Source organism: Triplophysa rosa, unplaced genomic scaffold, assembly GCF_024868665.1.
Source record: "Triplophysa rosa unplaced genomic scaffold, Trosa_1v2 scaffold449, whole genome shotgun sequence".
Taxonomy (NCBI): domain Eukaryota; kingdom Metazoa; phylum Chordata; class Actinopteri; order Cypriniformes; family Nemacheilidae; genus Triplophysa; species Triplophysa rosa.
In genome coordinates this window covers 11,801-39,629 of record NW_026634452.1, presented here as the reverse complement: position 1 = coordinate 39,629, position 27,829 = coordinate 11,801, and the positions used below count along the sequence as shown (strand labels likewise).

At 35.5% G+C, this 27,829-nt stretch overlaps 1 protein-coding gene across 1 annotated transcript; it reads right to left on the bottom strand.

The window, feature by feature from the left end:
- Positions 1-3,040: 3,040 nt before the first annotated feature.
- On the bottom strand, positions 3,041-26,368 carry LOC130550855 (uncharacterized). The gene is made up of 19 exons (XM_057328371.1): positions 26,032-26,368; positions 25,490-25,840; positions 23,495-23,596; positions 20,539-20,862; positions 18,196-18,519; positions 13,626-13,958; positions 12,919-13,005; positions 12,551-12,643; positions 12,288-12,362; positions 11,730-11,843; positions 9,502-9,636; positions 9,074-9,157; positions 8,408-8,506; positions 7,518-7,601; positions 6,458-6,553; positions 6,119-6,217; positions 5,540-5,568; positions 4,976-5,017; positions 3,041-4,221 (listed from the first exon to the last, which is right to left on the bottom strand). The coding sequence occupies exons 1-19, from the start codon at positions 26,117-26,119 to the stop codon at positions 4,141-4,143; spliced, it is 2,640 nt and encodes an 879-aa protein (XP_057184354.1). The 5' UTR covers positions 26,120-26,368; the 3' UTR covers positions 3,041-4,140.
- Positions 26,369-27,829: the final 1,461 nt, after the last annotated feature.

Here is a 27,829-nt window from a genome sequence, read left to right as displayed (position 1 = left end):
TGCTGTGTTTTACCTTTTTTGTGTTTTTCAGTTTTTCTTATTTTCTCCAGTAAAGCTGCTTTGGAACAATGCACATTGTGAAAAGCGCTATATAAATAACATTGAATAGAATTGAATCGATAGGCCACAGCATTGAGACAGAGGCCTTGATAGGCCACGACATTGAGACCGAGGCCTCGATAGGCCACAGAGACAGGGGCTTCGATATGCCACGACATTGAGACAGAGGCCACGACATTGAGACAGGGGCTTCGATAGGCCACGACATTGAGACATAGGTCTCGATAGGCCACAACATTAAGACAAAGCCTCGATATTGAGACAGAGGCCTCGATAGGCCACAATATAGTGACGAAAGCCTCGATAGGCCACAACATGAAGACAAAGGCCACGATAGGCCACGACATTGAAACGAAAGCCTCAATAGGCCACAACATGAAGACAAAGGCCATGATAGGCCACAACATGAAGACAAAGGCCACGATAGGCCACAACATTGAAACGAAAGCCTCGATAGGCCACAACATGAAGACAAAGGCCATGATAGGCCACAACATTGAAACGAAAGCCTCGATAGGCCACAACATGAAGACAAAGGCCACGATAGGCCAGAACATTGAGAGAGAGTCCTCGATAGGCAACAACATGAAGACAAAGGCCACGATAGGCCACGGCATTGAGACAAGAGGCCTCGATAGGCCACGACATTGAGACAGAGGCCTCGATAGGCCACCACATTGAGACAGAGGCCTCGATAGGCCACGACATTAAGACAAAGCCTCGATATTGAGACAGAGGCCTCGATAGGCCACCACATAGTGACGAAAGCCTCGAAAGGCCACAACATGAAGACAAAGGCCATGATAGGCCACAACATTGAAACGAAAGCCTCGATAGGCCACAACATGAAGACAAAGGCCACGATAGGCCAGAACATTGAGACAGAGTCCTCGATAGGCAACAACATGAAGACAAAGGCCACGATAGGCCACGGCATTGAGACAAGAGGCCTCGATAGGCCACGACATTGAGACAGAGGCCTCAATAGGCCACGACATTGAAACAGAGGTCTCGATAGGCCACGACATTAAGACAAAGCCTCGATATTGAGACAGAGGCCTCGATAGGCCACCACATAGTGACGAAAGCCTCGAAAGGCCACAACATGGAGACAAAGGCCACGGCATTGAGACAGAGGCCTTGATAGGCCACGACATTGAGACAGAGGCCACGGCATTGAGACAGAGGCCTCGATAGGCCACGACATTGAGACAGGGGCTTCGATAAGCCACGACATTGTGACATAGGTCTCGATAGGCCACAATATAGTGATGAAAGCCTCGATAGGCCACAACATGAAGACAAAGGCCACGATAGGCCACGACATAGAGACGAGGGCCTCGATAGGCCACAACATAGAGACGAAGGCCTCGATAGGCCACAACATGGAGACGAAGGTCTATACGTAGTAGGTGACGTGATATTGATACTTGCGCTGAAGCTTCCATATACATTACATACCATCAGACACCCTCAAGACTCCAGCTGTTATAATAAACATTAACAGGTTCATTTTAATGAATGATCCTGTAATTATGTTCTTAAGGGACAGTTGTGTGTAAACATGTTGAAGCAAACCGACATTTCCTTTTGTTTTCCTCTGTGGAGATAAAACTGCTGTAACAGATCCAGATGAACCTGTTCTTATCACATGACTTTTCTTCATTCTTAACACCTGACATTAGTAAGATGCTTTACAACACTAGAGGTCTTATTACAATCAGTCAGATTTATCAAATTCCTACAGTACACATTTACACAAACACTCCTTTGTTATGAGAAGTTTATCTGAAGAAAAGTTACATTCAGTGAATGCCTCTCTATTTTATATAACCAAAATAAAAATTCAATTCAATACAATACAATGCAATACACATGCTGTTTGGAGCATCAGTACACAAGCCCCGGCAGGTAGATCTGCACACACTGCACTTTATACTCTAATAAACATTAAACAAAGTGAAACATTATGTATTCTGTGCAAGCATCACATCATGTGGAGTTAAATGTAACTATATTCAAGTCATATGATTGAACACATTAAACCATTTTTCACATCTAACACAGAGTTTCTCTAGGATGTTAAATGTTGAGGAGCCTTGAAATCTTAAACTCAACTATAGCCTGAAAACATGACTTAGATATTGTTTTAAACAAATTAATGCAAATATTTAAGTTTAAATGGCACACAATATTGTGTTGATGTAATAGTTGACATCATTATGTCAGCACAACTCATCAGAGTAATGTATGCAAAAAATGATTCATGACATCGATAGATGATAAGTTTGACCCTGCAACAATGAATTAAACTAACAGATGCCTTGTATGAAGCGAACGAGACTACAAGCAGAACCAAGCTCCAAATAAAAATGAATGTTATCTATATGATTGTGAGTTATTGAATGCTTGCTGAACACTGATTTGTCTGCTATGAAACTTCAGATGACGCAGTAACACTTGTGAAGAGATGATGCCAGTTACCATGCGAGCACCAGCTCTGGATCATCAAACAATTCTGTCAAATTCTACAAGATATTATTTGTGATCATCTTATCATTGCTTTAAAGTGGGGGTAACACACGCAGTTTCTGCCAATCTCATCTTTAGTACCTATAGAGTAGTACTGCATACTCCAAATCTTCGAAGAGTATTTAGTTTGATCACATTTATAAAAGACAGATACAGCAGTACGATTATACCCGAAAACAGTCGAGCTCCTGGAGGTGCAGGGGGCGGAACTAAAGCACGAGCACACAATACATCATCGTATTATCCCTGCAGAACTGTTGAATCACTGTATGTTTACATTATGCACGTATGCGCCGATTGCCAACAAAACACAGACACGTGACTCAGTTTCACTTACCGCGTGCAGTTCATGTCCGAATTGATATAGTGAACAAAACCCATTTGAGTTCAGTTACATTTTGTGTCTACATGAATTTATACAAAATAATCCACGACTTTTCGATCCATTTCATCTTGAAGACATTTTTAATAATTCAGCATCAAAACATTTACAAAAAACAATTACAGCTTCAGGGTTGAAAACTGATTTTAAGTGCAGCGTTGTGACACGTGCTTAAATATTTACAATGACCCAGAAACGGAAGATTTATTGATCCTGTCCTGACATCACTGTGAACTTGAGAATTAAACCATGAACTCCATAATGTCTTAAAATCCAATTGCTTATTTACAACTATTTTCACATGCGTGAAAACATCAAGGAACATTTTAAAACAGCTCACAGTACAAAACCAAATGTACATTATACATGAAAACAACACTGAACAGTAGTCGGTTCTCAGCTCAAAGTGTTTATGAATGATCTTCTCTCATAGGGCTGAGCCTTCTGAACCTCTTTGAAAATAATGATTTTACAAACAGAATTTACATGTACTGTAATAGTGTTTGTTTACCTTTGTTAAACTTGTCCAGTTGAGAGAGAATAGTTATTCGGGCTGTTGTTTTCAGTTTGGCAGTAAAGCAGCAGCACCTGCAGCTCTGTGAGAAATCATCCATCTCTTTTCAGACAGATTCAACAACATCACTGTAAAACCTTAAAGCGCTCATGCCATGAGGAATTAACAGCTTTAGTGTAAACTGTAAACACAACCTCAAAATGCAAAAAAACGATAGAATATAGTTTGTCTTCTTAAAAGCTTTTACAAGTTATGCTTTTTCCACATATAACAACATGGTAACAATCACATTTAATGCATTATATTTGCTTTTGCTGTTGTGTTTTCATGAACAACTATCCATATCGGCACTTTATAAAAACACAAGTCGATAAGATTGCAGAGTCATTACAAACTGTCTGAAACTTCTTATAATTCTGATCAAAAACAAATGGACAAATTCATGTACGGTTTATACTGTTGAAGTTACAGCCGGATCTTAAAAATCAATCTATATAACAAAAGCAACTGTTTTATCACAAAAGGATATTTACACCCATTTTCAAATTGCCAAAAGAAAACCGTCTCAAAACCTTCGGCATTACATATAAAATAACGGTCTCAGTGTGCCAGAGCTCATGAGTGTTTGAGATGAATCCAGAATGATCTCCTCTCATGTTTGTGATTCCACTGAATCAGGCTGAGCTTCACCAGCTTGTGTATTCAGAGGATTCATTTCGGTTCCTGTTGCATCCTGAGTTTGGGGCAAAAAAAACCCACATTAAACAACAACATGTACAAAATCCTCTCAGTCGTGCACCTGGAGTCCCCGGCACTGCACATTTTTGATGTCCTCCTTATCTAACACACCTGATTCACCTTGTCAGAATGATAAAGGTTTGAATGATCCTATTTTACAGCATATGCTATGATGGCAAATCATATTCCACTGCTTCTTTACATATATATTTATTTTTTATTACCTCACTTGACTTTTTTGGGTTGTGTGTTCTTGTAGTATTACTGTCTCCATTTATCATTATCATTTGTATTGTTGTTTTTGTAGCCCTCGTCAATGTCCAATGACTGTAAAATGGCAACAAAACCAGTTGTTTTTAAAACTGACTCACTGGCTGAATTTTTTAATTGTCAGCTCCGTGAGCTACTTTTTCATTTTTTTAACAGCACGACAGTCCAGTGAAGTGCTTGAGGACATGTGTGTTCCTGTGGTGCCATGATCCAATCAGGTCATCATGATGTCAATGGCATTTATGGGTGTGAAACTAACAAAGGCAGGTCACAAACTTCAAGCCGAGCATCTGTCATTCAGATATTCAGAGATTAAATATCTTAAATAACTGCTTTGTGTGAAATGAGATGTGCAGTGCGGTTAGTTCAGGAACACGACTGAGAAACACTTAGTTTTACATCTGTATTGTAGTTAATACAGTATGCTTTTATCTCAGGTCAGTTATAAATCTCAATAAAGCTTTATATGAGGTACTCACTGGAGAAGGTGGTTTTCGGGTTCGTTTACATTTTGCTCTAGCCTGTGTTAATGGAAACCATGAATTTTAGACAATATTTAGACAACATCTTTATATTTTGGGACAGTTATTTCAGACGAACTCATCAGTATTTTTCTTCTCATTAAACATTTTACTCTTTAATAAATGAACAGCATTTTCTACAGATATGTTTAAAATCATGTAGTCACACAAGTCTCATATCTGTGATTCTAATAAAAGCTGTTTTATTTTACACATGAGTTCAAAACTGCCATTTTAAAACCAAATGACACTGTAACGATTGGAAACTTTGTGTTTAAAAAAATTAATTACTGTATTTAACAAAGGTAACAAATGCACCCACAGTATAAACAGGGTAGACCAATTTCTACAGTGACATCAGTAGCCAAAATCATTTGCTGGAGCATGATGCTAAACCCACACTGTGGGAACATATCGTTCTCAGGAAAAAATACTAGTGCACTTTTAAAATGACCTGAAGAGTCAACTGTATATCAGAAATCAATGAGACTTACATTATTATATTTTACATTATATACTAACCTGACAGGACTGCAGACACGGTTTGATCCCTGTGTGTTCAGAGCAGTGGCGGAAAAGATAATTAGAAGATTAATATTAGACACTTGAACCAAATATCAAATCAGTCTGTATAATACCTCATGTGTGGATTTAATTAAGAATAAATAAATGCAGACTCAACGAGAAAAATTATCATCATAATGAATTGTCCAGATGTGCAAATGTTTCAAAAGCCCCAAGTCTCTTTATTGCTTTCGCATTGTAAGTCACTTGGGATATAAGGGTCTGCAAATTAGACAATGTGTGTCTAAACTCTATTCATGTTGACTGTGAGCAGCTCTCAGTAAATAAAACTAATGCTTAAATGTGTAACAATTATTAAAACAAACACAATCAATCAAACAGCAGCTACAGCAGATCAACACACACATCACAAACCTAGACATTACAAAACTACCTCACAAAACAGTGGCATGTGCTAGAGAGAGGGTCAATTGTGGACATTTGGTCATATTTACAAAGATCATTTTAAAGCTAACAGGAGAGGAACTAAAACACAAGATCAGAAATAAATATAAACAAAGTTTAGTTTGTACTCACATGATGCAAATACCAGTAAAATCAGCACTGATGCGATAAAGAGAGTTTCTAAGGAAAACACGACGATTCTCAGATCCCCTATTAGACCTTCACCATTAACTGAGAATAACAATTTAAAAAATTAGACTGAAGAGAATTTTGTTTAATATTATTACTTGTGTCTCCAATGAACTTATTATAAGTTATATTAATTATGATATTGTTTTCATCTAGTATAATTGCTCCTTGGTTTTGTAATATCTGTTTATATTTAAATTTTCCATTTCATCAGTAAGTCAAATATTTTCACATTTAAATACTGTAAATCATATGCTGTATGATATTAAAGTGTTGACCCACCTATTTTCAGTATCAGTTCAGTCATCAGAGCGACAGCGCTGATTAAAACAACACCAACTGATCCAAACACATACACAGACATGATGCGAGGAAAATCTATAAATGAAAACATTTTACCATGATCATTTACAATGAATAAAACACATTAACGATAAAGTGATACACAGACAAAATTAATAACAGCAGAAACTTATAACAATCACAATAACACCACATTTGAATTTTTTGTATTTATTTTGTGTTTCATTTATCAGAGTTCTTATTCACTGTAGAACTTATTTACATTTAGTAATCATGTTATGTTTTTACTTATATATGTTTTCATTTTTAATAGTTAATTTGTGGAATGTCACATGAGTAAACCGGAAAAAGGGTTTCGTTACATCTGTTTGTCTGAGAAAGTGCTAACAGCAGTATAAACAGTTTTTGATTTTGAGGTAATCAGCTGCTAACTTGTTTTCATTTTTGGCGTTTTATTCTATTTTAATATTTAAATGTTAGTTAGAAGAAGAAGAAACACATAAAATGACACATCAATCTGGGCATCGATTTTGATCATATTTGGTAGCTCATGTAAAGGCATTTTAAGTCAAACGGCTCTTTATGTAACGAAACACATACAACAAGACCTGAACTGGATGCGATGAGACCTGTTTTCAGGTTTCTGCATGTGACATTCTGCAAAACGCTGATTGCATCATAGAGAGAGGTATATATTTACTGGTTAATTATTAAATTAAATACATATCAGTGTCAGTATAATAACTAAATATCTGATAATAAGAATAAAACGAGACAGGTGAATTATTTTATACTGAACATGACATACACACAAACACACTCTCATAACATGAGAGTTTCTCAAAGTAGATTGATTTGTATGTGAGAATATTACAGTGGCATATTAGCTGGATATTAGAAACACATACGTATAAGTGGAAGATGAACCACAAGCATAATCTTTCTTCAGAAGAAACAAATAGATAGGTAATAAACAAGAGATAATAGTAAATAATCATCACACAGAGAAGACGATCAAAGCAGATGATTATTACTGTACCTGTATCGCTAAATGACCTGGAAAAGTTCCAAATTGTCCATAATACTTGTAGAAATGCTATTTTACAGGCCCATCCAACTTGATCTGTACATGGAGAAAAAACAATGTATCACCTACATTATCACAGTAAAACATTTGCAAACAATGAATTTACGAACGATGTAACTATAAATTCCCTGTTTGTCAGAAACACATAATACATTATAAACTCAGCAAAAAGAAAAATGCCTTTACCTTTTAACTTTTATTTCCAACTTAACATGTGCACATATTTGTATGAACATAAAAGTAATCAGGAACTATTCAATAAATAATGAATCCCTGAACTTGGGCTTCAATATTTAAAGTAAGCGTGAGTACATTGTCAGGTTTATGTTTCCATTGTACATGTGGCTATTCTCATTGTTCTCCAATTATTCCTAGTATCTCTCTTTTAGGAATTACAAGTATTTTAGTTGTTCGTGCCTTTAGAAATGTACACAACACAGTAAAAATCATGTTGTGGCCACAAACAGATAAATATTGCAGTCCATCTCCTCAAGGACTGCACCAGCATACACAGTTCCTGCTGTGAGATGTTACCCCTCTTCCTGTAGCAGGAGGACATCTTTCTTCTGGTGTTTTCTAGTTGGCTCAAAGATTTCTTTAATGTCTTATGTTATTGTAACTGTGACATTAGTTGCCCACCGCCTGTAAACTGTTTTAAGGAACTTTCCAAAGGTGCATATTGTTTTGTTTCATTGAATAAGACAACATTGTTTAAACCCTTTCCAAAAAGAAAGATTATTTGATTTAATACAGTATCCTGAAAAACATATATTTCCTTTTTGCTGAGTTTATATTCTAACATTTCATTGTATGCTTTTAGTTCTCAGAGATTTTGAATATACCTTTTTCATTTTCCAGTGCCATGATGTAGAAAAACATCATTACTGCAGTCACCAATAACATCAACACAGACCACACTGACCTCCTGACCAAAGGTGAACCTGAGAAATAGATTTAAATTATTAACAGAAACAGTTTGACTGAATTAATCAGGCAAAATACTTCAAGATCTTCAGTAGCAGAAACACGGGTAACACAGTAAGATCCCAATTGTAAAATGGCCCGCCACATTAGTTAATCTAAACTAACTATACTTACAAGAATTTCATTTAAGGGTGCTTTTACATTTGTTTACAAGTGCTTTTAAGAGGCTTTTATATGATTTATATTAATATTGCTCATTGTAGTTTATGTTAGTTAATGCATTCATTAATGTTAACAAATAAACTCCTTGTTAGAGCGCCTCTCTCGGGTAGAATCGGGTAGGGACGGTTCAATAAAGTGCTTCTGAAACATCTAAGACAGCAACTAAACACGTATTTTCATGCTGAAATTACTGAAGAACTAGAAGTATGTCTATTTTAATTCAAAACAACACTCAAAACTATTAAAGATAAAAAAGTGACGATGACCAATAGGGACAGAATCATAAAGATAAATGGATTGAATATTGTAATGATTTATTTCTGCATGTGTAACAGAGATCAGATGATAACTCAAACACTTACAGCCCATCATATCTCCACATAAAAGATCCCAACTGTAATTGGTCACAGTTAGTATCACAGGTAAAACTGCAACAATGAATAAACCTGAAAACAGAAGAGTGATTTATAGACATACATGGACTGATGACACAGATTGAACAACACATCGGTCTCATTGCATATTGTGTGCTATGGTGTGTTTCTTATGAAAGACCTCAGAACATCAGTCATTATATAGTTTTAGATATTTATACCTAATATATGGAGTGTCATAAAAATCTAAAACACTTTTCAGATTGATTTGAATAAATGTAAATTAATGCTGTCATCTAATACTGATGTATTTATGTTCCCAGTTTTCTGTTTGTATTTAATTTGAGTTAAAACAAATAAAACAATCTCATAATGCCACATGAATAACTCCTTATAGCTTAAGAAGGTGATCTCACCTCCTCTGGTTGATCCAAAAGAGTAGATCAGGAGGACGAATTGTAATGAGGGCAGGACATCAGAGAATATATTAGCCAGAACATTGAATATATTAATCACCCGTTGGCTTAATTTCCCAGAGATTCTAGCAAACACTGTATCAGAAAAACATTACAATCAATAAAAGGATCCAATTTTTTATTCAGTTTTCAATTAATGCCATGAAAGTGTATAATGGCAGACTTAAAGATTGAAACATTACAAACTGAACTGAATGAATCGTACAATGACAGTTATGCAAAATAACATCATCATTGAGAGGCAAAACTGATTGCAAAAACTTGATTAAACGAATTTCCAAACAGATGTTTTTGCAGGCAATTAATAAAGACAATGATTATAATTATAAAAGCATCTGTTAGGAGTCATGTAATTCCAAAAGACTTGAAAGATATATAAATATGAATGTCATGAATAATGTAATTTCTCCAAAAATGTTTCGCAATACCTGAAGCTGAATGGTCAGTCACAACAGAGTTTTATCATCCCCTAATAACAAGCGTTAAAACTGATAACATACCGCTCATCCGGGTTTAATGTTTTACTCCACTGTTTCTTCTCATATCAGTTTTGAGTTTGTTATAAATAAGCTAAAGGGTTAGACTCCAAAACTCAACTTTTTTTTCATCATATCCTTTCGAGAGGTTTTCATCAGTTATTAACCAATATTTACCCTTTCAATGATTAAAACAATGGCAAGTCAGGTCACAACAGGCCCATCTCTTCTCTGTGTTAAATTAAAGCATATATTCTCTGTCTCTATCACCGTAGTATAACACTGTGCATTCTCTGGCTCTGACAAAGTACATTTTATGTGTTTTGGAAATATTTCCTGAGTTAAGCTAAAGCTCTGAAACCTTCAACCTCAAGAAGCTGTGTGTGTGTTGTTCAGTTGTCTTTGTTACATGAGGAGATGAGAGGTAAACAACTGGTGGAATGACAAAATAAAGAAGAACGGGCATATGGATATGCTGTTCTGTAACCCGTACGAGTCGCTTTGTGCCTAAACCAGGACCTCTGCTGTCACACTGATAATGCAGACATGTGACCCAGTCTGTGAACACCCAGCTAAAGTCACGTTTTTAGATTTACATAACACCATCCTACATAATGTAAAGAACGTTTTGTGATAACATAACTTTGACATATCTAATATTGACCGAGTAAGACCGTGTCAAAGACTTAAATGTGAAATTAATGGTTGAAATCGAACTTTAACGCTCGTTATCTGAGACTTTAGCCTGGTTTTAACAGACAGGATCACAAATGTGTGGAGATTTTTCAAATGTATCTATGGTTTAACTCGGGGTCCCCAAACGTGTTCCTGTTGGGCGGGTGTCCTGAAGAGTTTAGCTCCAACATGTCTCAACACACCTGCCTGTAAGTTTCTGCTGTGCCCAGTAAGATCTTGATTAGCTCCTTCAGGTGTGTTTGATCACGGTTGGAGGTAAACTAAGCAGGACACCGGCCCTCCAGGACCGAGCCTGGGGACCTCTTGCTTAACCAATCAATCAGAATCATGAAACGTAAAGTTTACTGATCCTGTAAATGCCCTCACAGAGTCAATATTTCATGTACAATTATTTACTTATGTTACAAGTAACAATGTACAGTGGGATAATGTACATCCAGCCAGTTGTTATACCAAAAAACCTGATTACCCTTTTGGGGTTTATTCTGCAATAACAACCGGTGGGATGCATATTATTCTTTACTTATTCAATATAAGAACCAATGACTTCATGAATGTAAGGCTGGAGCTTTTGAGAACAGTGTTCACAATGTGAGTGATTATTCTCTATGAATGAATGAATTATTGATATCCGATATTTGTGGTCAATGGAAGAGACTATATGAAAATGATGTGTGTAAAACAAGGGGGAATCAAATGTACTAAACATCAAAGTCAAAACTAAAAGAATAGCCCACCATCATATAAAATAAAGAAAATAAAGGTTTATTTTCTTAGAAAAAGTGTTTTTCTGTCTCTTTATGTTTCTCACATAAACTCATTTCGAAAGTACTTAAAGCAATGATACTGTGAATGTTTTTAATAATAAATTCGTTTTGTCGAAAGGAATCTTAATGGACTTAATTCTTCAAATATACGTATCATAAAATGTTATTTCACACTTATGTTCATGTAGAGGTAAAAAGATACTCGGGAGATTTAAAGAGAAACACTCACTGAAAATACTATAGAAGAGGCAGAACAGAAGAACGAATCCAAAGAGCACTATTATCATAATGCCTTCAAATCCAGCATAATTCAGACCTCTTCCCCAGGCGGAATAAAAAAGAACTAGAACACAAGAAGAGAGAGAATAATAATTACCAAACATAAAACAGGTGAAATCATAAAATCATGTACAGCGTCTGTCCTGTTTCACTGACATGTGTCGGGGTTGTTTCCGTCTAATTCCATAATTTTTGAAAATATTTAAATAAAACATTTAATGAGTTTTTCCCTAATCAGCTGCAGTGGAGATCAAGATGAATTTGATGAGATTGATTGTAAAATGTGACCTGTCCTGTGACCACACAGAAAATCAGCAACAGCAGTATATTCAGACAAGGTAAAACAGCAGTACAAGATACATTAAATGATTGATTCATGCTATTGTTTTGAAAGCTGCAGAACATTAAGGAATCATCAGAATAAAATTAACATTCTGTCGACTGGCGGTTTTACTCAACATTGATGTTTCATGATAATGTCTGTTGAGCGATATTTAAATGTATTTACCTGAATAAAGAACAGTTGAGAAAACAATATATTCTGTGTCATAACTGTAAAGCAGGATCCATGTTTTAATGTTGCCTGTAAAACAGAAATGATCATGACATCATGTAATTACAGTAAAATCTTAGTTTTACTAAAACACTGAACACTGTTTGTGGAAATGTCATGAAATAATCACTGATACAGATGTCTATACATCTAGTCATGATTCATTCAGTGATCCCTACTCATAAACTGACGATAATCAGAAGTGATACCTGTCGTACCTGTAAACTGTTGAACATATGGAGCAGCCCAGAGCAACATGAGAGGTCTGAGAATATAAAGAGAACAACAGGAGACCGTCTCAATCACAGATCCTGAAACACAAACACATTTAAACTTAACATTTTCACTGGCTTCATCATCATCACCATTTTTTAGCAATGTATTTTTATGTTGCAAAAAAAAAATGTTTTATTAAATGTTGGTGTTTTTTATAATAAAAATAAAAAGTAAATAAATGTATTAATTTGCAATGATTTACTTTTTAATCTTGCAGTGAATGAAACAAAAAAAAACATAAGAATGTCTAATAATTCAAGTATCAGTAAATGTTAACAAATTCAGTGATCTAAGTGTTATAATCACTGACCTTCAGAAGCACCCCAGAAGACAAAAGCAAAAAACATGATGATATTTGGACAGAAGACTAGAAACATTTGGAGACGGAGAGCTGTCTCTAGAAAGATCGTGCAAAAAACTTACATTTAGTGAAATTGTCACAGGAAGCAAGATCGTAGAATGAATACTGTTTAGTTACTATATTTATTTGAAGTGCTAACAAGAACACACACATGTTATAACTAAACTGTATAATGTATCTATTTCTTTGTTGAACTCATAACTTCTCACAAACACACACACACGTGTTGGTATTGCTATCATTATTAGGATTAACATAAGATAACATCACTGAGTAATTGTTCAGCTCATCATTGAAATAAAAAAATCCTCAAACTATATTTGTTCTTCAGAGAAGTACATATCACTGAAAAGTGACTAAATTGTTCATACATTATACTGAAGCAATTGTATTTTCTGTACTCTAAACGTAAATCTCAAGTTTAGCAAATGTTAAGCTGTTAAGATGTTTTAATTATGGATGTCCTTATAATGCAGTTTTTGCTTAAGTAGACATTTTTAATATAATATAGATAAACCTAAAACACATACACATGTTGGTACAACTATTATTGCATGTACAGTACATACCAATGACTTCTACTGTTGTAATATTTTAGAATATTTGTTTTAACAATATTTAGTATTCCTTAAGCCAACTTTTAAAGCATTACTTACGTATTAGTCTCAGGGTCAATCTTGTGTTGGCTGAAGATACAGATCTCTGTCCACTGTAAACTTCACATTTGTATTGTCCTTCATCTTCAGCTCTCATATGATCAAGCCGAAGGGAGAAGTTTCCATGTTTAATGTTATCAGTGAAGAAATGAGCTCTATCATGATAATCCTGATGCTGCTCCTCAGATCTAATATCTCCATCTTGATACAGATGAACCAGAGTCTCTGATCTCTTCCATTCCACCTTAAGACTATCTGTTCGTAAACGTGGACCAAAACAGGGCAGACGCACTGAACCTCCCAGAGAAACAACAGTGCAATCCACAACAAATCCTACAAATGAAAAGACATGTTTCAAATTAAAGGAGATGATTGAAAAACCAAAGTCAAAGCTATTTTGCACAGAATAATGTTAGATAAGAGGCATGAAAGTTTTGCTGTACCATGTGACAGACATGAAATGAAACAGCAAACATTTACTGAGTACGTTATCATTTGCATAAGATAAATGTATTGTCAAGAAAAGTTCAACCATAGCATGTTACAATAAATGGTAAGGAGGAGAGCTAGCTGCTTAACAGTTAAAGGGACAGTTCACCTAAAAATAATCTTCATTTACTCACCTTCCAGTTGTTCAAAATCTGTGTACATTTCTTTGTTCTGATGAACACAGAGAAAGATATTTGGAAGAACGCTTGTAACCAAACAGTTCCATCATTGACTACCATAGTAGGAAAATTACTTTATATAATTTATGTTCATTTAAACATAGAAGAAGATATTTTGAAGAATGTAGGGCAGCAAACAGTTCAATAACTACCATTTTCCTACGATGTCAATGGTCTAAGAACTGTTTGGTTACAAGCATTCGTCCAAATATCTTTCTCTGTCTTCAGCCAAACAAAGAAACTTATACAGGTATGGAACAACTAAAGAGTGAGTAATTCATGGCAGAGTTTTCAGTTTTGGGTGAACTATCCCTTTAACATTCACTGCAAACATTTGTGATAACAATAGCTGCATGCACCATCATGACACTCAACCAGTGTTGGGTAAGTTACTCTGAAAAAGTAATTAATTACTAGTTACTAATTACACATTTGATGATGTAATTAGATTACTGTACAAGTTACTCTCTTCAAAAAGTATTTAATTACTTATTACTAATTACTTTCTATATTCTACATCAACCTTGATGAGTTAAGTGATTCAAGGATAGACATGAAACGGCTCTTTTAATTCATTCAAATAAATAATATAAAACTACATAAAGTATTGTTATTAATTACAAATGTGAGAATTATACATTAAAGCACGGATTTTAAAGTTAGACTTTGAATTTTGATGTCAATTCCTCTTCTGCACATACACGTTACACAAAGTATTTAGTTTAATTACATCAGAAGTAACTGTAATTAAATTACAGAAAAAATAAGAGTAATCCCTTACTTTACTTTTTCAAGGGAAAAGTAATTAAATTACAGTAACTAATTACTTGGTAACTAGTTACACCCAACACTGCACTCAACATGACTGGTGCACTCAGTAGCAGTTGGGCAGGCAGTGCGTTTACACAACACAATAAAGGATCCCATTGAAAAGACATACTCTCATGTGTGAAAACTGTTTATAATCCTAAACATAACACTTTCAGCTACTTATGTGTTTCAGGCTGAGGGTACAGTGACAAACATTTGCAGAAATAATTTCTCAGGATAACAAAAGATGTTCCAGAACATTTTTACATTATCTTTCACTTTTACATTTTTCACAATTATTAATTACACTGATCCCTGACACGTTGTGCAATCTTTTTAGGTTCAGTTGAAGTACATTGGAAAGTTTCAACCTCTTTATATTTCATATAACATAATGACAAACATATTGATAAAAAGCTTGCAGATATGCCATTTATTTAATGCTATTTATGTTTGTTGAACTTAAAGAACTTGATTTAAATTACTGTGTTCTGTTTAGTTTATAGTGTTAATGTTTTCTGTTCCCATTTATTGTGTTAATTCCAGTTAATAATCAGTTTAAGTACTTTCTTGTTTGTTGCTATAGTTACTAACTGTTTTTTCATTAGTTTGACCTCATGGTTTCCCACATATAAATTCATTTTTTTGTTGATGATTTCATTATGATAATATAATGAATGTAGACATGTTTTTTGTCTCATGCTATCTTTTCTCCTGTAAATCTCCTATGTTTTGGATTGTTAAAAATATTTGTATTTAATATTCCTGAGTTCTGGATTACCTGCCACAGCAACACTATTACAATAGCTAATATTATTATATATTTATTAACATAACTACAAACCAAATTAAAAAAATCTAAATACACTTTCTTACCTCAAAACAATATATTATATCAGGCATGCACAATACACTTTTTTAAAACACCAAGTACAAGTAGAAATATTTAATTTATTAATAACTAAAAATGCTTCTCTTGTTGCTTTTTTCTAGCTATTTTCAAACAAAATACATCAAATCATAGGACATCTGTCTAGTTTTTCATGTTGCTCAGCAGTAACAGTGTACTTTGTGGAGGACTTGATAGGTAGGATAGGTAATTAAGATATTGGTTGTAGGTATCAAAGCAATTTTACAAGTACGGGTATGAGAAAAGCCACATGCTGTACAGTCTGAAGCCCGCTCCCTTTTGCTATGTCCGACATCAGCCAAAACGCTCCCCTGGCACTAAAGAATATTTATCTTGTAATAATTATTTCTGGAAAAAAATGACGTGTTCTTTCAGCCAAAAGCAATAAGAAGGTCTGCAATATGCATTTGAAGTATATATTCAGGATGTGAAAGTGACTAATAAAATAAAATAAAACAATATCGAATCTACAGCCTACAGATCATAAAACTGAAAGCACTACATCAAATGGCGAGAATTGAGAATCACTTCAGTACATTGAGGAGCAACACAGTTCCTGTAAAGCTGGGTAGCTTTCTATTCATTCTTCTAATTATAAAAAATGAAAATCAGTATGCATTTATAATGTCACATTCAGTAATTCAACCTAACTAGCATTAGTTGAAGTGTAGGCAACATCCTATGTCATGCATTCTGACTTCTTTACACTGTTAAACACGCTGGCTTCTCATGCTTAACATGGTCAACTTGTCAAAAAACGAGTTGGACGTATGACGTAGTATTTCTGTGCTTGATACACTCCACCAGCACTCCAACTTGTTTCAGAAAGTTTTGCCTTTCTGAAGAAGTCTGGATCCCTGTTTCGTGTTTCCGATAGATGGCGCGGTCCCAGTGCCGGACATGAACAGCACGCGGTAAGTCAAACTAAGTCATATGTCTGTGTTTTTTTGGCAATCACCATGTACGTGCATAATGTAAAAAAATACGAAGGGATTAATGCGATGGTGTGTAGTGTAATGGAAATCACAGCAGGAACACTAAAAGCTTTCCTGTAGCTCAGTGGTAAGAGCATTGCGTTAACAACGCAAGGTTGTGGTTTCGATCCCAGGGGATTGCACATACCTATGTATAAATGTATAGGATAGTGCAATGTAAGTCGCTTTGGATAAAAGCGTTTGCCAAATGCGTAAATGTAAAATAACAGTATTATATTGTGCAAATTATAATGTCCTTTACAGTAATAAACTGTTGTTGCAGATTACAGTAGGTATGCTGTAAAATTACAGCTATGTGCTGGCAAATATAGCTGCCAGTTGTTTACTGTAATTTAACAGGGAAGTTTTTTACAGTGTGCTCGTGCTGTAGTTCCGTCCCCTCTGCCCGCCTCCAGCAGCTTGTGTTTTTCTGGAAATAATCATACACTGTATCTCTCTTTTATAAATGTGATCAAACTAAATTCTCTTCGAAGATACGACATACAGTATGCAATACAACTGTATAGGTACTCAAGATTAATATGAGATTGGCAGAAACTGCCTGTGATACCCGATCTTTAACTACTGTAAAAGTAACTTTAGCATTTAAACGTCTGGATAACGCCATTGGTTTCTGACAAGTTTAGGCAACGGGTAAAACTGTGATTATGACCATAAAGATCTAATTGTACCTCCGATAAAATTCTGGCAGTGTTTATGAGATGCAGTCCTTCAGGGCAGATCATATGTCAGTCTATGAGGTAAAGCTCCGGACAAGTCTTCTTGAATAAGTCTGTTTTAAGAAGTCTTTGTTGTTGTACATTATGACAACTAAGATTCCACAGTGACATGACTTTTACCTGGGATCATGTTCACACAGTGTGATGGCCAGCAACAATCGTGAAGGACTTTTTAAAACTCTATGGTTTGATTGTTGGACAAAATAGCGAATAGCAACAGGGGACGCACAATATCGGCATTATGATTGGTCTGGTCGCCTGTCAATCAAACTCCAGGCAAAGGGTCAATTGTGTCCCCAGGCTATTGCCTTTAAACAAGTGCATAACAATGTCTGACAGTTTATTATAAATAACTGGATTCAATCTCACTTCAAATTTAACAAAAGATCTAAACATCTAAACTAAAACCACTATTGACTAGACCTAGAATACTATATTTAGTTGTCTATTATTTCATTGTTCACTTACTCAGTTTTAAAATGCTGTTGAATGACAATGTAGATCCTTCCTCACTGTAAACTTGACATGTGTATTCTCCTTCATCTTCAGCCTTTACTTTCTTCAACTGGAGAGAGAAATTTCCATCTTTGATTTTCTCAGTGATGAACTGAGCTCTTTTACGATAATCCTGCTGCTGAACCGCTGCTCCATGTTGATACAGATGAATGAGAGTCTGTGAGTCTGATCTTCTCCATTCCACCTTAAGACTCTCTGTTAGTAAACTTGGATTAATGGAACAGGGCAGAACCACTGAATCTCCCAGAGGAACAAATGAGCGATTCCCAAATAACCCTGAAAATGAAGATGCAATTTTAGATGTGAAATAACTGTTAAGGCAAAGACATCCCATATTAGTATAGTGCTAAGTTAGGACAAGGCCAGGAAAGTCTCTAGCCCTACGTGATCTATAGAGGACAAACAAATGTTGTTTTTGAGTCTGGTATAGTTAATGTTTGACTGCAGAAATAGAGCAATAAATTGTACAATCAGCCATTTGGTTTATATCATAACAATATTTCACGGTTTATTTATGACTGGGGTCAGTCTTAATAATGCATAAATGAAAACCAGGAATTGATTTAAGGAGTAGTTCACCATAAAATAAAATGTCCTTTATAATGTGTTTACCATCATGCCATCCTGGGTGTATACTGAATGACTTTTCTTAATCTGAATACAATCAGGGTAAAATAAAAAAAAATTATTTACATTTCAGAATGAGCACATTTGTCTTATGTTGAGGTGTCTGGTATACAGTATACGCTACTGTAATGAAGATTAATGTAACTCACTATGTAATCAAATAGTAAAAGTCCTGACTATAAATAAATAACCATTTACATGCTTAAGACATTTGCGTTGTAGGAATGTACAGGGAGGTTTCAGATTAAAAAACTGGGACTGGTTAGGTACTGTTTAATCATTAATATGCATTAATTTAATAGAATGTTTGGGCATACCAACATGGCGGCACAGTGCCCAGGGGCAGACTGGCCCTCTCGAGCACTGGGAGTTTTGGACCTGATACAGGCTTCAGTTGGTAGGCAAAGGAGAGAGATAATGAGGAGAGTAACATGAGGTCTTTTGGCCTCCTGAAAGATGAGCCGAGCTGCTGCGTTCTGAACCAATTGACCTTTCGGTAAGCCCTTCCCCCCTTAGTTACTGTTGCTAACTCGGACAAGCGACTGGAGTTCCTAATGTCTTTCAATGGCAGCTGTCAGTGTGAAAACCTTGTCCAAAGTTGTTTTTGGTACATTTTGGACACACTCTGTCATCGAGGAGAATTCAAGTGGGACTTAAATATGCCTTGGAGGGATATATAAACCATTTTAAAATAAATATGGTGGATAACAAATTTTATTTGGAAGCGAGGGTTTACAGATTACAATGCAAGCGGTAGAAGCCTTTGTTAGTCAGTGAGACGAGTTGTTAAGACGCAATCTCAACTCAGCGGCTAAGTTTATGCAACTGGACCCGGTTTTAGAGATTATTATTATTAAAGCTACTAAATTATTAAAATCCCAGTGAAATTAAAAATTACTATGCCTATTTTTTCATGAAATATTGCAGTGTTTATTGTTAATAGTTTATCAATGTGGTTCATTCTCTTTTTAAAATGCGTGTGCCCTCATAATCTTTAGATAATATCTGAAAATGCGCTTCCGTCCTGTAATGACCATCCATCTTCAATGACGTATGTTAGATGGCTTGGGTGGAGCATCCGTTAACTCCTCCCCTTCAACTGTCAGTCTGCTGCCAGTTCCATTTCAAAATGCAACGGCTGTTTTTGTACATCCAATCAAATCGCAGAGAAAGACGAAAGCCACGCCCACCATTTTTCTAATTCAAAATAATTTACTCGGAAATCCGTCAAAATACGGAAGTAAAAACAATAGCACCTTTCGGTTCACAAGGACTTTAAGCTCAAAGAGTGAATGTTTTCTTTCTCCTAAATACTTGACTTGTACAATGTTGATTTTGGACTTTATATCTGATGCAAATGTTTCATGATGCAAAAATATGTACCTTAAATTGATTCAGAAATATCTCAAAATATTAAATATTTTCTCAAACGTATTGTTTCCCTTCAGAGGACATTATTAACTCACTGGATGGGTGTGCATTTAAACGCTTCAACAGCTCAAGCACAATTTAACTGCAATACATAAAGCTAAGAGGAAGCCAGAGTTTTAGTGTTTGGCTTAAGAAAGAAATATCAAGCTGGGATGGCATTGAGGATAAATTAGGATCATTTTTTTTGATGAACTATTCTTTCGAAGCTACAAAATATGTTCAGTTCTGTTTTCTTACCAAGTATCAGTTTTGTGCTGATGGTAAACACAGAATTTTGTCCACTGTAAACTGTACATGTGTATTGTCCCTTATCTTCAGCTGTCACATTCTTCAGCTGAAGGGAGAAGTCTCCATGTTTGATTTTCTCAGTGAAGACATGAGCTCTATCATGCTGTTGATCCTCTGCTCCATGTTGATACAGATGAATGAGAGTCTGTGAGTCTGATCTTCTCCATTCCACCTTAAGACTCTCTGTTAGTAAACGTGGATCAATGAAGCAGGGCAGAACCACTGAATCTCCCAGAGGAATAAATGATCGACTAGAATGTTTCACAAAAAATTCTGAAAATGGGTAAACCATTAATTAAAATGTTGACAGTCAATCAAACAAATAAATTTCCATGAATTAATCATTAAGAAAATGTGTTTAAAATGTAAGACAATTCATTGTGGCACATGACATGTAAATTAGTCAAAAATTCCTTTAGTTTACATACATGAGTTCATGCCTGGTTATTAAACAGGGGTGTAGCTACAAGGTTGCCATGGGTGGCCACGGCTACCCCTCAATGATGGATGGCCACCTATCTGGCCACCTCTGTTGTGCGAAGCAGTTTTAAGATGTGTGTTGAAGTTTACGGAGTGCTGCGCAGATCATTTAGCGTATGCACTGAAAGTAACGCGAGAACATTACTCTCGCGTTAATATGATGTCGTACGCTGACGCACTGACGCAAACAGTCTATACTATAGCTGAACAGCTGCTAACCGTTTCGTGACAGTGTACTGTCTGTGTACCATGGAAGTTCATCGCGAGCAGAAGGATCAGGGCTGCGTTTCTCTAAACCTTCTTAATGCTATGTCGTTGTTAAGTTATACCTTAAGCTTTACCTTATCGTTAATACGTGTTTGCCGAAACCTTCTTAGTTAAGTATACCTTCTGTAAGTTGGTCTGGACCGCCCTTAGCTATACCTATCGCCGTTGATGGTTCATACCGCTATGCAAAAAGCTTTTCTACATCGCAGTTTAATTTCACATATAAAATTTAATATAATAATTTTATATAAAATTATATTTATTATTAAATTTACATTTACATTTACATTACTGCAAGTTTATTTTCTATAAAAAATGCTAACTTACTGCAAATGATAGCTAGCAAATTATTTTAAAATAATGTTAGCACATGAAAGCATTGCAAATAAATTGTTTACTTTACGCTCTTCGTGTATGTTTTTGACCAGCAAACTATGTGTAATGAAGAATTGGTGTAAATTACAGTAGAAGTTAAAGAATTTCTGTCTGTAAGGATTTTTTGGTCACCCTAATAAAATCACTGGGTCTTACCTGGCCACCTCTAAAAAAAAGTTCTGGCTACGCCCCTGTTATTAAATGAATCTGTCTTTTCAATTAATTGTTTTATTCTGTTACTATATTTAATTCAATTCAATTCAATTTTATTTATATAGCGCTTTTCACAATGTGCATTGTTCCAAAGCAGCTTTACAGGAGCAAATAAGAAAAACACAGAAAGGTAAAACACAGCACAGTGCATGGTGTTTATAGACCAAGCAAGATCATTATAATAAATAATATCTAATAAATAAATGAATAAATAAATAAATAAATGCAGTCTCCCGGTGAGCAAGCCAACACTGCACTGCTCTGCTGTGGCGATTAATTCTAAATATATATTTAGAATTATTTGTTTATAAATCGGACTGATTGCTTTTTAAAACCGTTTATACCAGCGGTTCTCAATCCTGGTTCTCGTGACCCAGGAGTAGTCACGCTTCGTGCCCTTTGAATGGAACATGCTCCTTCGAACTGGAATAATGGCAGAATCTCTGGCTACATCCACTTCGCACAGCTCTTACAAGCGTATTGAACAAACCCCTGAAGCGGTAAGAGAAGCATACAAAATATGCAGAGCAGGGGGGTCACGAGGACCGGGATTAAGAACCACTGGTTTATGCTAATTCAACGAGCCGGTCACTTTATGAACTCATTCTGAAGTTTGGAAAATTAGACAAACTTTGTTGGCCCTGAAGCCTGACCTGAAATTTAGAAAAAAGCTTTCCAAGTCAGCATTGATCGCACGGTCACATGGACACGTGACATATGTGTCACATGGACATGGGCTGAAAATGGGCAACATATATGCAATGGGGGTCATAAAGTCAGAAATGGGACCTACATGGGACTAGGCATGGGCTGGAATGAGATTTTGACAGGATGATAACCTCAAGCAAAAATACCACGGGTTCACGGTATTGCGGTATTACAATTACAACACTAAAATGTTATTTTCAAATGTCTGCATATACAAACAACAACTTTTCAACTGGACACAATACTGTACATACTGGACATACATATTGTATATGTATTGTGGATACATACTGGACATGTGGATACATACATATCCACCTACATATCCACATACATATCCATGTCCACATACATATCCATGGACATGTATGTATGTGGATACATATCCAAATACATACATGTGGATACATACACAATACATACTGGACACAATATATTTACATATACAATAACATGATTTAATTATTTTTGTGTAAACACAGCTCATACCATAGAAACGGTATAACAGAAAATGTTTGTGGTTTTGAAACCTTGACTCCTTAAAACCTTGGTATACATTGAAACCGGTAACCTACATGCCTACATGGGACCTTCGTATCTTAGGTTGATCATATGATCTTCTGTTCAACTTCATGCAGTGCTCTGACAACATCTTTTCTTCCTTGACTGCTCCAGAACTAATCTCTAACCAGAGCCAAGGACTCACAGGCACAAAAACTGGAATCCTTTCTGTGTTAAATCCTGACCCTATTACCCCTCTCCCTCCACTGGCCATTTAAAATCACTTTAACTATAAATTTGATGCTTTACAACTTTACATGGATATTAACAACAGAAAGAGTATTCTACTTGAGAAACATACCTTCTTTGTGTGTTCTGCAGTAGATGAGAGATAAGAACAGAAGAGCAGATCCACATGCAGCAATACAGAGAATCAACACCATTATGTGTAAACCAGACAAACCTGAAACACACACACAACCCAGTTACTGGACACATCAGACTGATCCAGTTCAACCCAGAATAACAGTTTGTCTTTTTAATGAAAACAGTTTTGTAGGATGTGTAAGTCCTGGTTAGTTATCAAATAACTCCAACATGAATTAACAAAAGTACTTCAACATGAAACAGAAAGTGATAATGATCGCCCCCCACCATTTTAAATAGCCAAATATTGTTTATTTTTGTAACAACAACGAACTTTTTTTGTCAGCATATGTAGGTACTCTTGGAATAGGGACTATACAATTTAATTGAGTATATCTATTAAAAATCAACTAAATCAATATTTAGGAATTCACTGGCATAAAGATGATAACGTAGGGAGGCAGAATCATAGATGACCTGGCCAAAAAGAAAACAAAGCTTAGTAATTTTTATTTTAAGGTATCGATAAAATGCTGTTTGAAAATATAAGCCATTGTAAAATATAATGGCATATATAGAATATGTTTCATTGCCTGTGAAATCATTTTTTGTGATTAACTGTTTTTGACATACAATTTTAATATTGTCTGAGTAATGCCATGTCAAAGATTGAAATTATAATAAAAATAATAGTTGAAATCAACTTCTTGCTATCTCACAATTACATTTTGAGACTTTAGCCAGGATTTTTACAGATAGGGACACATTTTATTATTCATTTGGATGTACAGTATGCAGGAAGACAGAGCCAAACCTTCCTACAGTATCACAGTATACACAAAGTGTTTTGCTTTAAGCACTGAATCAAAATCACTATAATGTAAAGACGCAAATTTTAAACGCGTGGATTCAACTTTAGAGCAGTTATTTGGAAATGTTCCTTTTAGTGTTACTCAAATGTCATGCAGTGTGTGGCAGGCAATGACATGCGCGTGAAGTGCCGATATCACCATGGGCCGGTATGAGATTTTGACGGTATGATAACTTATGCAAAACATCACGGGTTCGTGGTATTACAATTACAACACCAAAATGTGTTATTTTCAAATATCTGCATTTACTGTACAAACAACAACTTTTCAACTGGACACGATACATTTTTTTTTAAGCAAAATGTAGAACAAGTATGTCAGATAAAAATAAAGCCTTTAAATTACAATTTTCTTTCCAAACTAAATGTAGGTCTACTTTTGTAATATATATTAAATGTAAATATCAAAAATTGAATTACATGATTTAATTAATTTTGTATAAACACAGCTCATACCTTAGAAACGGTATCACAGAAAATGTTTTTTACTTTTTTTAAACCTTGGTGTATGTGTACCTTGAAACCAGTAACTGGCGCATGCCTAAACGTGCCGATGTGCCTAAACGGCCATGGCTTCAAAACGGAGCTATCCATCTGGAGAGGAAATGCTAAGAATGTGAAACAAAAGCCTTTTTTCCTTTTATTGTGACAGGACAGTGAAGAGCAGACAAGAGAGCGTTGGCAGAGACAGGGGAGAGGGGATCTCGGCATAGGGCTGTTGAGACGGGACTCAAACTCTTTCTTCAATTGAATGAAGATAAGACTGAGATGATTTTATTTGGTAATAAGGGTTGTGTTGACGATGTCTATGGCTGCCTGGGGCAGTTTCCTGGGAAGAAACTGTCCTGTGTAAAAAACCTTGGTGTCATCTTTGACTCTGAGCTCAAATTTGACAGAGAAATGTTGTTAGAAATCGCTTTTTCCGTCTAAGGTCCATATCTACGTTCAAGTCTATCCTCTTTTTTGAAAATATGGACAAGATTGTTCATGCTTTTGTGTCAACCCATTTTGAATAAAGTAAAGTAAAGTGTTTTATCTGGGTTTGAATCAGCTCTATCACTCTCGTTTGCAGCTTGTTAAAAACTCTTTTTTTTAATAAACTTATGTGATCAGACTTACCAACATACTGTAATGATATTTCCAGCACAGTTTCACCAGACTCTTGTCCGCTGTGAACTGTACATGTATATTGTCCTTCATCCTCAGCTGTCACATTCTTCATCAGGAGGGAGAAGTTTCCATGTTTAATGTCGTCAGTGAAGAAATGAGCTCTGCCAGAATAATCATCATTCTGAGCTTCTGGTCTAATATCTCCATATTGATACAGATGAATGAGAGTCTGTGAGTCTGATCTTCTCCATTCCACCTCCAGATTATCCACTGGTAAGGGGTTATCAACAGAACAGGGCAGAAGAACTGACCCTCCCAGAGGAACAACCAGAGGACCTGACGGACCCTTCACTGTGAACCCTGAAAACAATAAATAAATATTCCCTATCCACAGTTAAATACTAAACTGTTCTACATTAAATATATGCATAAAAACAAACTTTGTGAAAAATGCATCAATCAAAGAGCTGAAGCTATACCAAAAAATAAAACATAACCAATTGAGATTGCGCCTGCTGTAGCTCCCTCACTTAATAAATTATAATACTCACCATCCGCGATCATTAGCAATACTGACATAAAAAAACAACTGGACAAATGCATCTTTAAATATACACAAATATTAACGAAAACAAACATGTCTACTATAAATTATTGCAAAAAAAGACTGCTTCTTTCTGACGGACGCTCATGTTTGTAAGATGTCGGCTGACCAACCTTTACTTTCATTTTTACGTTTTTACTTTCACTTTTGTCTCGAGGTCTGGACACTCAACACATTATTAATCGGATCAAGAATCAAGGATCGAGAATAATTGAATAAAGGGAGTAGAATAAACGTTTATCACGCATAAAGCGAAAACTATATGTAAATGAAGCGATATGATCGATCGGAAGAACAAAAAATATTTTTGGTAGGTCTCCATAAATAATCATCAAGAAACTACTTTTTCCATAATGCACTGCTCTGCGCGTGCGTAGTAGGTCCGAGGAACGCGGAACAGGGAGACGAAACTCAAGAAAAAAACGAGATCAAATAGAGATATTCTTCTCTACTTCTACATAAAATAAACCTCGTCTATTAACTTGACAGGTTTAAGAAGACACTAAGATGTTTATTGACAATTATAAGGGAAAAAGAGTCCCTACGGAAATTACGATAAAACACTTCTAAAAAGTCAGGCTCTGCTGGTTACCAGCGCAAAGGCATAACAATATTTTTTACCAACAGAGGGCACTGCAAGCTACACTTGTCAAAGCAAAACCCATAAGGACGGTTTCCCAGACAGGGATTATTTTAAAACAGGACTAGGCTTTAGTTAAATTAGGATATTTAAGTCATTTAAAAAAAACATACTTTACAAAAAAGCATTACTGTGCATCTTGAGACAAAACAAATGCACTGATATATATTAAGATATGACAGTGCAAATTGTTTTCGATCAAGACACCTCTTAACATTTAAATTAGTCTGGGACTAGGCTTAAACCCTGTCCGGGAAACCACCCCATCATCTTTTAAAAAGAGAGACAGTTATCAGTTTAAAGGTAGTCTCATACTAATAACTAACTACTCAGGGTAACTGGGTACTGTTTGTATGTAGGATACTATAAATGAGCAAAATGTAATATTTACAATATTTCATATTTACAGTTTGTAGAAATGAAAATCTGAAAATAGCCTACAATAAAAACATTTATTAACATCTTTGTGATGTGCTTTTGTCAAGTTGGAATTTCTATATAGGCCTAATACTGTTTTGAGCTGTTTGCAATGGTTAAAACATATTTACAGTGACAGTTTGGTTGATTGTATTACAACCTGGGTCAGTTTGACCAGGAAACTGACAAGAATTATTAATTATAACAGTAGAACAATAATCATTAATAATACTATATTGTATATTTAGAATTAAGGATGTGCAAGTGTTTAAAGGTTTCATCTTCTTTCTCCTTGGTCTGTTACATAGTTTATACAGTACATGTGCATGTATAAGATCTTCAAAGTTCAAAGTCCCACACAAAATGATTTACTCTATGTGAAAAAGAAGTCTGATACAGACCTGCCTAAAATTCCAAGTCTGTGCTACCGCCTCCATGTCAATAACATCACAGCTGAAATGTATATGACAAGATAAAATAAAGACAAAGGATCCTTCTGATTGATCCGATTGTTTCATTATCTTAACCAGGTTTGAAGGCAAAACTGATGGTGTTGTTATCACAGTTTATGTAACAGTCTAATGCAAGACCACTCTGAGTGGAAGGCAAGTTGAACTGACGATCGGTCTGGCATGCGAGTTGCGCTCTAAGTAAGGTTTACACGCACAGCTTTTACATTTCAGCCACT

What these genes read in the sequence shown, in the direction of transcription:
- LOC130550855 (XM_057328371.1), bottom strand. Translation starts at nt 26,119, where the DNA reads ATGTTTGTTTTCGTTAATATTTGTGTATATTTAAAGATGCATTTGTCC. An exon ending in ATTGACCCTGAGACTAATAC is followed by an intron (nt 13,006 to 13,625) that starts GTAAGTAATGCT and finishes CGATCTTTCTAG; the next exon opens with AGACAGCTCTCCGTCTCCAA. An exon ending in GGCACTGGAAAATGAAAAAG is followed by an intron (nt 7,602 to 8,407) that starts GTATATTCAAAA and finishes CTCCATGTACAG; the next exon opens with ATCAAGTTGGATGGGCCTGT.